Below are 15,405 nucleotides of genomic sequence, written 5' to 3' on the forward strand. Positions count from 1 at the left end.
TCCTCCTCGGACATCACGAAACCCAGACGAGGAACTCTCCCCATCCATTTCAGTTCATCCTCCCAACATATAAAATGAATAAAATCCAAAATATCTCATGGAAAGCTGCCACCACCACATTAATTGCGCCCCAACCACCCTCTTGGCTGCATTAATGAGGAAAAGACCCCTGAACAGTACCACCTTGGCCTCTGCAACTCACAAAGGGAGAGATGAGGGCGTCTGATGGGATAGGTGCTCAAGTAGATGCTTAGATGATCAACAAGTGTAAGGTTGAGATGAGAGGAGGGGAACTATATAATGTAGTGGAGTCCCTCAAAGAAGGGGACGGAAAAACTGTATTATGAACTGAAGAAATAGAATCATACGTGAGAGATCCATTCTTGTGTTTTTATTTTCTGCAACAATACTGTCCATGTATCAGACCGAATAGGCTCACTGAGGTTAAGTTCTTTGACCCATCCTCTACAAATATTTATTGTGGGTTGCGCTTTGGGCCAAGACCTGATCAATAGAATTTGGGCCAGGAAAATCGTGCAACTACAGAAATGTATAGCAATAAACACCATATTATTTTAGTTATGCTATGTAATAAAATAATATTATATTTTTATATATTATCTTTATAATGCAATAATATAATGTGGGGCCCAATAATTTATGGGCCAGGCCCACTTGCTCATGGGGAGTCCGAAGGCCCAAGCCAAAAAAGGTTATGGCCCGAGCTCAAAAATATAAGGCAAAAAATGGCCCAGAGATGCAGCCGAGGACAGTTTAGTCCTCGGCAGACCCAAAGCTCCATTGAGAAGAGGGGTAAAAAAAAAAGAGGTATAGGAACAAATTTGTAAGGAGATCTAAAATATCTTGGGAAAGTTATCTTTACTACCCTTCCCAGATAAGACTCTGCACCTAACAGAGCCGTATTCTTCAGCTTTATCAACCATCCCCAACAATTCTGGGATTAGACTGATGGGACAAATATCAGTCTCGTAAAAGTTGACCCTACACGTGGACGAAGGACAGCGAACGCAGGCTAGTATAAAAGAAAAAGTAAGTGAATCTGTGGGGGGGCTCCATCCCACCTCCAAAAAAAAAGACTCCATGGGTGAGAACACCTGAAGAACATGCACATCAGATAAAAAACCCATCGTTGGGTAACCGGGGTAAGACCTTAATGATCCTCGGATCAAATCCGAGGAGTCCAACCCCATAGGATGCGACGCTGTAGGGTTTAAATGTTCAAACCCAACTCCTTTTTCTACATGAATTCCTCTAAAATCAAGACCGGAACATCGCCCCATGACCAAAGGCAAGCTTTTTAAGCCCACTCTCTACAAATCATATTGTGAGGGATCTTTCATGTACGAGCCCAACATCCTTATTGGGCCTCAAAAGAACCGTGTCCCTACATATAACATTTAACAACCAATGTGGATAAAAAAGATAACAACATAAAATATAAAACTAAATCGTATCAAGCTGGATTACCTGTCAATTCCAATTTTAGCAAACTAACTGACTTCTAGTAGTCTAAAACTGATTTCTACGATGCATTTGGTGGAGCTTTCAATACTGTATCAGTATGTTTTGATGGTCAACCTGTTACACTAAAATTAAATATATATATATATATATATATATATACCAAAAATTGAAGGAAAATACATATACATATATATATATATATATATATATATAGAGAGAGAGAGAGAGAGAGAGAGAGAGAGAGAGAGAGAGAGAGAGAGAGGGGCTTTTGTGTGTGGAAAAATAGAAATTATGCATGGAATAAGAGGGAGAATGACAATTTTTTAGTATGAGGATAAGAATAAGAAGAGTCAAAAATAAAGGAAGATAAAAAGATAAATTAATATTAATATTGAGAATAGTGGGGATATGAAAAGTTAAAATGGAATAAGAAAGGTTGAAGAAAGTTAAGGTAGAGAGTAGTGGGGATATGAAAAGTTAAAATGGAATTGAAGATTTAATAATAAATAAGAATAATTAAAAATAAGATAAATTAAATATGATATTTTGATTGTAATATAATAGAGTTTTTAATTCACTTTAAATGTTAAAAAATTGTATTAAAAAATTTAAAAAAAAAATTGATAATGACATAGCTGCTGACGTGGCTCAATGGAAGCGTAGCAACATTAAATGCTACGCTTCAGCTCTTTCTCTCCCTCTTTGTTAACATCCTATTGTTTTCCCAAATTTGATGATAATTCTAATGTACTAAATATGCATATTGTAACGTTTATTTTTATTTTTATTTTACTCCATTTTGGAGCCATGAAGTTAGTACATCCATAACTATTAGTTTATTATTTTATGATATGTTTGGTTTGATATTATTATTATTATTATTATTATTATTATTATTATTATTATAAATTTAGTGTTTCTAAAATAGCATGTTTTTTGTATTCTCTTTTTCTATTAATGCATTGTAACTTTTTATGGGAATACTTTATAAGAAAATTGTTTTTTCTTTTTTTTCTTTTTTCTTTTTTTAAATTAAGTGTTTCTAAATTGATATTTGTTTTGTATTTCATTTTTCCATTGATGCATTGTAACATTTCATGGGAAGACTTTATAAGAACAATTTTTATGTATTGAATAAAATATTATACGTTTAATTTTTTAAAAAATGAGACAAAATATAAATAATTATGATATGGAGGATGTTGCTAAATTTAAATGTTGAATAAAATAAAATGAGAATAAAATAATAAAAATGAAATGTATAGCAATAAACACCATATTATTTTAGTTATGCTATGTAACAAAATAATATTATATTTTTATATACTATCTTTATAATGCAATAATATAACATTTAACAACCAATATGAATAAAAAAGATAACGACATAAAATATAAAACTAAATCGTATCAAGCCAGATTACCTGTCAATTCCAATTTTAGCAAACTAACTGACTTCTAATAGTCTAAAATTGTTTTCTGTAATGCATTTGGTGGAACTTTCAATATTGCATCAGTATGTTTTGATGGTCAACCTGTTACATTAAAATAAAATAAAATATATATATATATATACCAAAAATTGAAGGAAAATATATACATATATATATATATATATATATATATAGAGAGAGAGAGAGAGAGAGAGAGAGAGAGGGGCTTTTGTGTGTGAAAAAATAGAAATTATGCATGGAATAAGAGGGATAATGACAATTTTATAGCATGAGAATAAGAATAAGAAGAGTCAAAAATAAAGGAAGATAAAAAGATAGAATAATATTAATATTGAGAGTAGTGGAATATGAAAAGTTGAAATGGAATGAGAAAGGTTAAAGAAAGTTAAGGTAGAGAGTAGTGGGGATATGAAAAGTTAAAATGGAATTAAAAATTTAATAATAAATAAGAATAATTAAAAATAAGATAAATTAAATATGATATTTTGATTGTAATATAATTGTAATATAATAGAGTTTTTAATTCACTTTAAATGTTAAAAAATTGTATAAAAAAATTGAAAAAAAATTGATAATGACATAGCTGCTGACGTGGCTCAATGGAAGCGTAGCAACATTAAATGCTACGCTTCAGCTTTTAGTAATATATTGATTTCTTGGTTGTGCAAATTTAAAGAACCTTCAATTAATTTTTTTTTTTTGAGAGATAATCACAACATACTGCTAATCCCACAGCTCGAACCCTTTCTCCCTTAGACCCCCGAGTACTTTGTATATGAGGAGGTGCCAATTTAGCTACAAGGCTTTTGACCCCTTCAATTAAAATTTATGAGTACAAACAAACATCAATTAGAAGATATCTAAGACAATCCATAAATAAGATGTTTTTTTTCTTACATGGAAAACTCATTAATGATAGTGGCAGAGCCACATGTATCCTTGGGGGGCCTTGAGCCCTCCAAAATTTTTAATTTTTATTACATTTTAAGTATATTTTATAAATATATAAAGGTTATATGAAAAAAAAAAAAAAAAAAAAGGGAGTTGGCCCCCCCAAAAGAAAGCATTGATCAAATAATTTAGTAATTTTTTCTAAAAAAATAGAGTTTAGAGTTGATATACACAATTGCAATAGAATGAAATAGTTAGGTAGTAAATTTTGTGAGGAAATAGTGGAAGTATGGAACCCCTAATTTTTAGCTCAATTTCAATTCCAATTAATACATTCAAATCATTCAACATTGATAATATATGCAATTTGGTTGAAATTTCCTATTCTCAAGATTTTATCAAGAAATAAAAAAGCTCATATGATACTTCAATTATAACATTATGATATTGATTTGTCAAATATGGATGAAGTTTTGCAAACAATTTATATATTTTATATTTACACACATATATTGTGTGTATTTTTTAGGGGAATGTCTTTTTTTTATTTGAGTTTATCTTGACAGAATATATAGTTCGGCCGCTCTAACTCAAGATTCCTGGCTCCGTCACTGATTAATGAGAAGACAAATGCTACATAACCATTTAATAAAAAACTTCTAATATAATATAATGAGCTTATAATAATTTTTTTGTAATGGAAGGAAAGTTTTGGTTGACTATTTAATGTGTTTTGGTTTAAGGGTAGGAAAAAAGAGAGATTCAAAGTTCAAACTAATGACTTTGGTTTTATAAAGCATTTTCCTTAATCACTTGTGTTACTCAAAAAGAATACAATTAAAATAAGTCTAGATCCACAGGGGAAAAAAATATTGCCACTATCGGGGAATAAATTGTTATTAATAACTCGATAGATGAAAATGTAATATTAGTGATGCGTGAGATCAAATAAAAAATCAATAAAAAACTTAGTGATTTAAATATTGTATGATAGATTGGATAAACTTGTCTTATTCTTGTTGGATATTTAGGTTGCTAAACACGATTTCATCATAATGTATACTTTATTTATATTTAGAATTTCCCAATTCATTTCAATTAAAACAATATTGTCCTTCTCCAAAAAAAAAAAAATTGTCAATCTATTAAATAAAGTCTATGGTCAGGACCTTGAATGAGAAAGTGTTTTTTTGGGAAAGACTACGAAGGACATTGTCTAATAAATATTGTCTAAAATTCGTTGCACATTTGGCAGGCAACCAAAAAAAAAAAAAAAATGTGGCCTGGTCAAGATAAAGGCCCCCACAAAATGGAGGGAGGGTCCTACTTGCAACTTGCAAGACTTCAGTCAATGCCTGAAGTGTAAAACAAAACAAAATCCAACGGAGAAGTGCTCCTATAAATTACCATCCAATTAGAATCCTTTTTCACAATAAACCCTTACTTCTCATAATAATCTGATAATGGAGGGTTCCTTAGGATTCCTTTTCCTCACTTTTCTAATTATTCCTCTTCCTCATTTCTTCATTTTCTGCATCGGACACACTCACTCTGAGGTTCGTTGCATCGATACCGAGCGACATGCCCTTCTCAACTTCAAGCAAGACCTTATTGATCCTTCAAACCGGCTCTCCTTTTGGACTGTTGATGGGGATTGCTGTCACTGGCTTGGTGTTGTCTGCCACAACCTCACTGCTCACATCACCCAACTCAATCTCAGAACCTTTTATCCTGAAGGTGATGATTTTGAATCTAGAGAACAATTTGAAGCCTATGAGCGGTCAATGTTTGGTGGTAAGCTCAATCCTTCTCTGCTTGATTTTAAGCATTTGAATTACTTTGACCTCAGCTTCAATAATTTCTCTGCTTCTCCTATTCCCGAATTTCTCGGTTCAATGAAGAGTTTAACATCTCTTAATCTCTCTAATGCGAGATTTGTGGGACTCATACCTCATCAACTTGGAAATCTCTCCAATTTGCTCTATCTCAATCTCAAAGGTTCTGGTTTGTATGTGAATAACCTTCAATGGCTTTCTGGTCTTTCTTTGCTACAACATCTCGATATGAGTTTTGTTAATCTTAGCAAAGCCACTGATTGGTTACAACTCACAAACACTCTCCCTTCCTTGTTTGACTTGCGCTTGTCATCTTCCCAACTTCCTTTCATTCCACCGACACTCACGGTTAACTTTTCATCTCTCCTCACCCTCGATCTTTCAGGGAACCAATTTGAAAACACTTTGATCCTATCATGGATCTTTGGTCTTCGTAATCTTGTTTCTCTTGATCTATCTGACAATTACTTTCAAGGTCCAATCCCTGTTGATCTCCAAAACATGACTTCTCTTAGGCACCTCGATCTATCTGGAAACTATTTCAACCATACAATTCCCAATTGGTTTTATAGTTTTAGTCGTCTTGAGTTTCTCAACCTTTGCGAAAGTAAATTGCAGGATACAATCTCCAATGCCATTGGAAACCTAACATCTGCCATTAGTATTGACTTGTCATTCAATGAACTTGAAGGAAAGTTGCCAAGATCATTGGGTAATCTCTGTAACTTAAGGGAAATTAGATTGTCATACAACAAATGGAGTCAAAAGATATCTGAAATCTTAGAAAGTTTATCAAGGTGTCTTTCAGATAGACTAGAGATCTTAGACTTAAGTAAGTCTCAACTTCATGGTCATTTGACGGATGAACTTGGGGTATTTAAAAATCTAGTCAAACTTTCTTTTCAGTATAATTCAATTTCGGGTCCAATTCCAGTGTCTTTAGCAAATCTTCCATCTTTGACATACTTGGATTTTTCAAACAATCATATCTATGGATCTCTCCCTCAAAATTTTGGACAATTGAAAAATCTAGTCAAACTGGTTCTTTGGAATAATTCAATCTCAGGTCCACTTCCGGTTTCTCTTGGAAATCTTTCATCTCTGACATACCTGGATCTTGGGTATAATCAATTCAACGGAACTCTCCCTCAAAATTTTGGACAGTTTTCCAAACTTGAGAATTTATATATTGATTCTAATATGTTGAAAGGTGTCGTGTCTGAAGTTCATTTTTCCAATTTAACCAGTTTGAGGAATTTTTATGCATCTAGAAACCAATTGACTTTAAAAGCAACTCAAAATTGGATTCCTCCATTTCAACTTGAGTCTTTATACTTGCGATCATGGAATTTAGGGCCAAAATTTCCCCCATGGCTTTGTTCACAAAGGCATCTGCAATTGTTAGACATTTCTAATACAAGGATTTCAGATGTGGTTCCTCCTTCATTTTGGAACTTGTCTTCTCAGTTCCAAATTTTAAATCTCTCCCATAATCTAATCCAAGGAGAAATTCCAAACAGTCCTGTGATTTTGTCTGCTTCAGTGATTGATTTAAGTTCAAACCATTTCAAAGGTCCTTTACCTTGTATATCCTCTAATGTGTTAGTGCTAGATCTTTCTAAAAATTCATTCTCTAGATCCATTTCCCACTTTTTGTGTTTTAGAATGAATGAGCAAAAAAACGTAGGATATCTCAATCTTGACAAAAATCTTTTATCAGGAATAATACCTGATTGTTTGATGAAATGGAACAACTTGGAGGTCTTGAATTTGGGGAACAACAATTTCAGTGGCAGTATTCCATCATCCATGGGATCTTTGACTTATCTTAGTTCTTTGCATCTATACAACAACAAATTCTCTGGAACATTACCATCATCTTTGAAAAATTGTAAAAAGTTGGTAATTATTGATGTTGCTGAAAATAGGTTTGCTGGAAACATACCTTCTTGGATTGGGCATAGATGTACAAGCTTGATGATTCTTAACCTTCGCTCAAACTATTTCCATGGTCACATACCAAAAGAACTTTGTGCTCTAGCCTCACTCCAAATATTGGACCTTTCACATAATAAGCTATCTGGAAGCATACCTAAATGTGTTAAACATTTTAGCGCCATGGCCACAAATAATATTTCAAATGACCACTTGAATTCTCATTCTTCTTATTATGGTGAAACTCTCCCACTTGAAAGTGCATTGCTTGTGATAAAGGGAAACTTTTTTGAGTATAGCACCATTCTCCAAATGGTAAAAAGTATAGACTTTTCCAAGAATAGATTATCAGGAAAGATCCCCATTGAAGTTACTAGTCTCCAAGGATTACAATCTTTGAATTTGTCATATAATCTCTTGATCGGAAGTATTCCTGAGAATATAGGTGCTATGGGATCATTGGAATCTATTGATTTCTCTTTGAACCAACTTTCAGGTCAAGTTCCCTCAAGCATGTCAAGTTTGACATTTTTAAATCATTTGAACTTGTCAAACAACAATTTGACTGGGAAAATTCCTTTAAGCACTCAACTACAAAGCCTTGATCCATCCAGTTTTATTGGAAACAAACTGTGTGGACCACCACTTACTAATAGTTGTACTACAAATGGTGTAAAGCCCAACATAAGAAGTAAAGCTACTAGTGGACTTGTAGTGGATTGGTTCTATGTGAGCATGTCACTCGGCTTGGTGGTTGGGTTTTGGGGTGTATGTGGTCCTTTACTATTGAATAAGCAATGGAGAATGATGTACTTTCAATTCCTAGATCACATAGGGTACAAGCTTAACAGTGTTGTCTTGTAAGATTCTTAATAATTTGTGCAAATGTTAAATATTTTGATCATGTTAAATATTGTAAGTAAATGTTGTCTTGATCATGTTAATATTTTGATGATTTCCAAATAATCTTTTTGTTGGTTAATTAGTTAATTCACTCCATTAGCATATCTGAATATGGTGTTTCTTCCTATGAACACCATATCTGAATATGGTGTTTCTTCCTGCTAGACCAGGAAGGAAGCACCTTTTTGGCGTTGAAGAAAGATATTGGGTATTCTTTCTACACATTGCTTTTACTTGTATATGGTTCTCAACTACCATGGACTGAAATTCACTCCCCGCTTCTATAACTTACCAATAAGAACATGGCTGTTGTACATTTTTTGCTTTTATTGACAAATAATGTATGAAATATATATGAGGCATCTACATCAAACTCATTTGGGGTTAGGGTTTCAAATTTGCATCATAGTAGTGGTTGTTGTAGTATATGCCTTTGATGATGAGTTTCCTTTTCAGTTAAATATGCATATTTATTGCATACCTTTTTTCATGTTTGAGAGATAGGGCTTTTAAAGTTTAAACTGTAACTTTTTGCATTAGGTTCATTTTCATTTGAAATGGATTTATTTCGTGGTTTTTATTAAATATATTTATGAATCTAAGATGTAATGAGTGTCGTTCCATAACTTTTAGCCTTTCCCGGTAAGCTTACCAACAAAACGCTTGTGTTTGTGTATAAAAGCTTTCTTCTAGAAATTAAAAACGCCTTACATATTCAAGTACTTCTTAGCTTCACATCAAGAATTTTGGTTTACAGATGAAACAGAGGTAAAGTGTGAAATGGATTTGTTGGGTTTGTGGTTTTACTTTTGGCACAAAGGATTAAGGAATGCACTTCGTGTTTGATACTTTATTTCTCTGATTTTAATCTGTTGATGTAATTAATGTGGGCAAGGATTTTGTTTTGAGTCCAAGATTTTGGACGCTATGAAATGGAGTTTAATTTTAGGAGGAGAAATTTTAGCGAGTTTGAATCATGATGGATGATATGTATCTCTGTCTTAATTTGATGCTGAATTCAATGATTATCTTCTGGGTTGTATTTGGTTTTCACTTTATTTTATTATATTAACTAAACACAGTGTTAGGTTCATTATGACATGAGACATTTTGTGTGCTCGCTCAATTTCAAAAATGCTGAAGGAAAAACCTTATCCAGGCCACCCCTTCTAGGACCTCACTTAGTTGGGAGACAAATACTCGATCTTTTAGCCTCTGATGAAATTTTTTGTTGTTGATGTATTTGTGGTGAATTTTTTGGGTTAGTGTTAATGAACTTCTAGTATTCTGCTTCCAATGCTGATTTTTTTAATTAAAGAATTCTTAAAAATTGTAATTTATTTCTAGGGATGCAACTTTGGCATGTAAAGCTGAAGCTTTAGAGTTACGAAAACAACTCAGGCATATTCAGTCTTAATTTGATATGCACCCTGGCCAGGCTTCGTCTGTAATCCAAGGAAGACGGGCACGGGCTGCTGCAACATCTACTGTCAATGGACGCCTTACAAATCTAGATGATAGTCTTTCAGCGAGAAATTTAGAGGCATGTAAGCTATGATAAGTGGAATACATTTTTGAACTTGTTCACTTTTATGATAGTTTTGATTTAAACAATGCAAATTTGATTGGTCCGGTTCTAGAGTTCTTTAAACTTATGAATGAGGTTGAGAATGAGGACCTTGTCTTTATTTTGGAGACTATAGTGGTCAAGTTTGGGGAGGAGATGGCACCTTAAGCTCTTGGGTTATGCCAGAATTTGGTAATGTTAGCCTCCATTTTTATTTGATTTTACATATATATATTCAAAAGTGCTTGACAACTTCTTTTTTTTTTAATAAATATTCAGGCAGCTGCATTTTGGAGGTGCATGAACACATCTGAAGCTGATGATCCTGGTGCCATTAGCACAATTCTTGAATCAGTGAGCAGGCTTCCTCACCTTTTTGTCCAAGTTGAACCAACGTTGGTCCCTATAATGCAAAGAATGTTAACAAGTGATGGCCAAGGTATGTGTTCTAATACCTCAATTTGGCTTATTTTTGACATTGTTTCTATTCTTTTCTGAGTCTTTTTATTTCCTGATAAAGTTTTGCTGCCAAAAAGGATTGGTGGGCCTTGTATATGTTGGTATCAATAACTCTCAAGGGTATTTAATTTGATTATGTATTATGTTTTCTGTATATATTGTTAGTGTGTATCCAATATATACAGAAAACATACTGCAAGTCAAAAACATACTGCTATTATGTTTATGTATTATGCAACAATGATTCTTTATCTTCTTGAGTGTTTGCGGTTGACAGTTGTTTAAAGTATTGGTATTTCTGCTATTTTGTATGGGTACATAAAGGGTTTCAGTATCCTGTCCTTGTGCCTTCACATGTAAATATACACAAGCACTTCTGCGTAAAGGGTAATTCCACTTTGTTACTACTGTTCATTTTTCTGTTGAATTTTCTAGTGGCTTGCCAAGTAAAAAATTTAATTTTTTTCTTATGCCCCCAGTCTTTGAGTTTTGATAATACTTGGCAGATAACCTATATCAAATCTGCAAAGACGGCTGATAAACGGTTACTTCTTTTTACAAATGAAGATGATCCTTTTGGGAATATCAAGAAAGCGACAAAAATAGATATGACATGAACCACATTGCATAGAGCTAAAGTACTTATTTGCACTTGCTTCAATAGTTTTCTTAAAGGGATTTTAATCTTTTGAAAGCCACTGATACTTTCTTCTTCTCTCTCCCCACAGGATGCCCAAGATCTAGGCATCTCAATTGAACTTCTTCCCTTGAGTTAGCTTGATGAGGAGTTCAGTGTTTCACTTTTCTTTGCTATATGGACATAGCTCATTTTGATTTATTGAGTGAATTTCTTGTCTGATTAGATTAGTTACATTGCTTACTACTTCAAACCTTATTTGTTACAGGATTTGATTGGATTGGAAGGGGATGACCTCACTCAATTTTTACCATCAGTGGGAGAGAATTATGCCTTCCTCTAGTTTTTCTTTATGGTATTACTTATGTGCTAATTATTGTTGTATACTGCTAGTTACACACTAACAAACGAAGAGCTTCTGAAATCAGGTTTTGAAAACACGATTGTGAAAACTCATTTTCACAATTTTAACTGAAATTGTGTTTTCAAAACATGATTTCATATGTGTGTCCCTTACATAGTGTGTAATTAACTAATTATCACCACTCTTCCTTATGTGCAATTTTCAAGATTACCACATATCATTTTAGAAGTGGGGGAACTGATTGTTGCATTATGCATCTGAAATTGCTTAAATATCTTAAAAGTTTTGATTTTTGAAGACTGTCTTGGCTTTTTGAAATTTGAAAAGAGTCATTGTTATGAGAAGTTGATGATATTTCAAGAGTTGTAGGAACCTCAAGGTTTTAAGTAGAAAATGGTTTGACTCAAAGAAAGCAATAGACAAGTTTAGATTACACTTTAGGCTTTCTACGAACAATAAATATTTAGATAATATTAAAAGCTTGGATGAAAATTGAGCATATATGTTGATAAAATAAAATAAAATAATGAACATCAATTTTTTTGACAATGGTGCAACGTATTTTGAATGCAAAAGAGCATAGGAAGGTCAAATAAAGTCATTGGTATTAAAGTTGTTATTAGTCTTTTAGTAATCCACTCCATAGTACAAGATCATTATAACATTGCATGATACCTTAGTCCTTACGCAACACTTGGCAACATAATTTCAGTGTAAAAGATTAAAAAATAATCAAAAGTATGCCTGAAACATATCAATGCTTCTACCGTTTTCTGTACCTTGTGATGCAGTTTAATCAACAAATTTTAATAAGTATTAATGGCGGTTGATATTTGAACAGTAATAGAAACATGATTTTTTGTCATTCGAATTTATTCCTTCACATGAAATTTTCACAGCATGCTACAATGATATAATCTCTAGGTCAAGTTTTATTATATTGTGTTGAAGATTTTAGAGAGTTCAATATTGATGCTGGAATTTATATTGTCAAGTTCCTTTTCCTAGTCTTAAGTATTTTCCCACTTTATGCCAAGAGCCTTGTAGCTCAGTGGCATACCCTGCTCTCCTTTATTAGGAGAACCAGGGTTTTGATCCCCCCTCTCCCATTATTGTAACTATCGAAAAAAAGTATTTTCCCACAAAACATCCATATTCCAATTTCAGATTGGAAGATACGAAGGATCAGCTGAGAAAGCGTATGTTCACAAAGTGCATAGTTAAAACTTAAAAATTGCATTTTCAATTGCTAATGGGTTATACGATAGAAGTTGTCACTCACCATTGTTGGGGAGGCCACCTCAGTTTGTCACAGCCAAGGATGCACGGACGCGGCTCCCAGGCCGGCGCACCCGCGTCCGACGCGGCGGGACGCGGCGACGCGGGAGGGACGCCGCAGACCGCGCGTCCGTCCCGCGTCGTGCCGCGTCGCGCCACGTGGCGGATCCCGACTTGGGCCGACGCGGCCAAAATCGGCGCCGACGCGGCCGAAATCGGGCCGACTCGGTCCGTATCGGCCGTATCGGCCATATCGGCCGGCGACCGATACGGCCGATACGGCCGAAACAGGCCGGAATCGGCCGAAATCGGCCGTTAAAATCGCCGGAGAGGCCGAAATTCTGGCCTCAGATGCGTTTCTTGCCTTATTCTTTCTTTGTTTTGTGAATCAAGTATATTAATGTGTTTTTTAAGAATATTTTAATAGTAAAAATATATAGAAAATATAAATAAAAATATTTTTAATAATTTTTTAATCGCCGAGTCCCGCCGCACCCGCACCCTATTTTTTCAAAAATTGCCGAGTCCCGCACCCGCACCTGCACCCGCACCCGAGTCCCGAAACGCACCCGTGCTTCATAGGTCACAGCCGCTTGGATCATATTGTTGCTTAGTTGGCTAGAAACTCTCACTCATAGCAATCGGGTCTGAGTAGTCCTTGACGACGTCATTTAAGAGTGTCAAATGTCTTGTACTTGCAGTTAGGTCGTGAGCCTATACCAAGAATAGATTTAAAATTAAAAACAAGAGATATTTCTTTGTTGAGCATGTGGATTTGGCCGCCAGTCAAACTTATTACTAGCTTGTTAGAGCCAGGCCATGCAGCTCAGCAACTCAGGCCATGATCTTGTAGCCCAATTTAAAAAAATTAGCACATGTATCATATTTCTATGCCAGTGCTGATTAATAAAATTTATGGTGGGAGGCTGCCTCACCCGTCACCTCCAACAGACGGTTAGACAGTCTTGATTAATAAAATTTCCACTGAAACTTTCTCAATGGTTGGGTGTTAATTCCAGCCAACACTAGGTTTCTTATTCCTAGGTTTTGCTTTCTTGCTTGGTGCCTATTTTAAGTAAGCCTAGGTGCTGATTCCTACATTAGTTTTATTTTTCGGTTCTTCAATTTTCTTGTTGTATCTATTTCGGATTTTTCCTGCATCAAAGGTCTTTAGAGAGATCACTAGTTCATTTGTTAGAAGGCTATACGGAAAGAAAAGGTACCAATAAAGTTAACCTTCTTTGTGTGGATTGTGTCTTTGGGAAAATTCTCACAATGGATAATCTAATTAAGCAAGGAATTGTTATTGTAGATCAGTATTGTATGAGTAATTAAAGCGGTGATAATATGGATATTTTGCTATTTCATTGTCAAATTGCCATGGAGTATAGGTTTCATCTTTGTGCTATTTGATGTTGGATGGATGATACCTAAATCAGTGCACAGGTCACTTCAATATTGGAGAAAGAGACCAAGTTCTTTCAGATATAAGATTTTGGAATTCAGTACAATTATGTCTCTTTTGGACCTTTTGAGGGTCAGGAGTTATCGGTTGTGAGATTTTTATTCCATTGAACCAGTTGTTAAGAGATGAGTTATACCATCTAATATTGTAGAGTTTTTGGATTCTTTGTATGTTTGAGATGTTTTATGGGGGATAGTTGATTATAGAGCCAGCAAACCATATCTTGATTTGTACCCTTTGTAAATAATCAATACAATTATTCATTGCTTATCTGAAAAAAAATAAGGGTTTGCTTTTCATACTGTAGGAATCCAGTTTCTGGTTCTTAGTCATCTTTTTTCTCTAGTACTAGTTCAAATTACAAAATAACGTGAGTTGATTTCAAATTTCAAGTGGATTCTAATTGAATTTTGTTTATTGTTTTAAATTTGAAATTGTGTTAGTTTTACATTTTGGTTATCCTTACCAATTTCCTGGAAAATTCTCAGAAAGAGATTATCGGCCATGGTGGTCAGATTGAGCTGCGAGGAACGCACATGATATATCTTCCACACACTGAAGACATCAGATATGTTGAAGAGGTAAGTGAAATAATTGAGTTGGTTAGTTGACTTTTAGTAACATATTAGTAAAAAATACAGTGACATCTTGCAGCTTTATTCAGATTCAAATGGTGCTGCACCAAAAGCAATTGATGATCAAAAGGGTGGCTTTCTTCTTATGGACAGCCGCTAGGGGTGGGATTCTTACTAGAGACAACCTCGTTAAGAAGAATTTACCTCTTGTTAATTGGTGCTGCCTTTGTCGATGTGAAGAGGAAACTGTGGATCACTTATTGATCCATTGTAAGTATGCTCATACCTTGTGGAGTGAAGTCCTTCGTTTGTCTGGGGTTCAATGGGTGATGCCGAAGAATGTTGTTTCTCTTCTCTGTGCATGGTGGAATTGGTTGGGGAGTCACACTTCAAATGTGTGGAATATGGTTCCAGCGTGTCTTATGTGGTTAATTTGGAAGGAGCGCAATGCCCGAACTTTTGAGGAACTTTTGAGTTAATTTGGAAAGTATATTAGAGTTTTTTTTTTTCCTAAAATATTTTTGATAGCTTTTGAGAAATTTGTTGTTTTTAGTTGC

At 34.3% G+C, this 15,405-nt stretch overlaps 1 protein-coding gene and 1 long non-coding RNA gene across 2 annotated transcripts; both read left to right on the plus strand.

The window, feature by feature from the left end:
- Window positions 1-5,293: 5,293 nt before the first annotated feature.
- Window positions 5,294-8,464, plus strand: LOC115962012 (receptor-like protein EIX2). The gene has a single exon (XM_031080886.1). The coding sequence runs from the start codon at window positions 5,294-5,296 to the stop codon at window positions 8,462-8,464; it is 3,171 nt and encodes a 1,056-aa protein (XP_030936746.1).
- Window positions 8,465-10,777: 2,313 nt separating this feature from the next.
- On the plus strand, window positions 10,778-11,317 carry LOC115960529. The gene is made up of 3 exons (XR_004085194.1): window positions 10,778-10,916; window positions 11,036-11,167; window positions 11,258-11,317. It is a non-coding gene; the product is annotated as an uncharacterized LOC115960529 (long non-coding RNA).
- The last annotated feature ends 4,088 nt before the right edge of the window (window positions 11,318-15,405 follow it).

This window comes from Quercus lobata, chromosome 9 (assembly GCF_001633185.2).
Source record: "Quercus lobata isolate SW786 chromosome 9, ValleyOak3.0 Primary Assembly, whole genome shotgun sequence".
Lineage (NCBI taxonomy): Eukaryota > Viridiplantae > Streptophyta > Magnoliopsida > Fagales > Fagaceae > Quercus > Quercus lobata.

Excerpts from the sequence above, each read along its gene's own strand:
- LOC115962012 (XM_031080886.1), top strand. The coding sequence starts at position 5,294 with ATGGAGGGTTCCTTAGGATTCCTTTTCCTCACTTTTCTAATTATTCCT.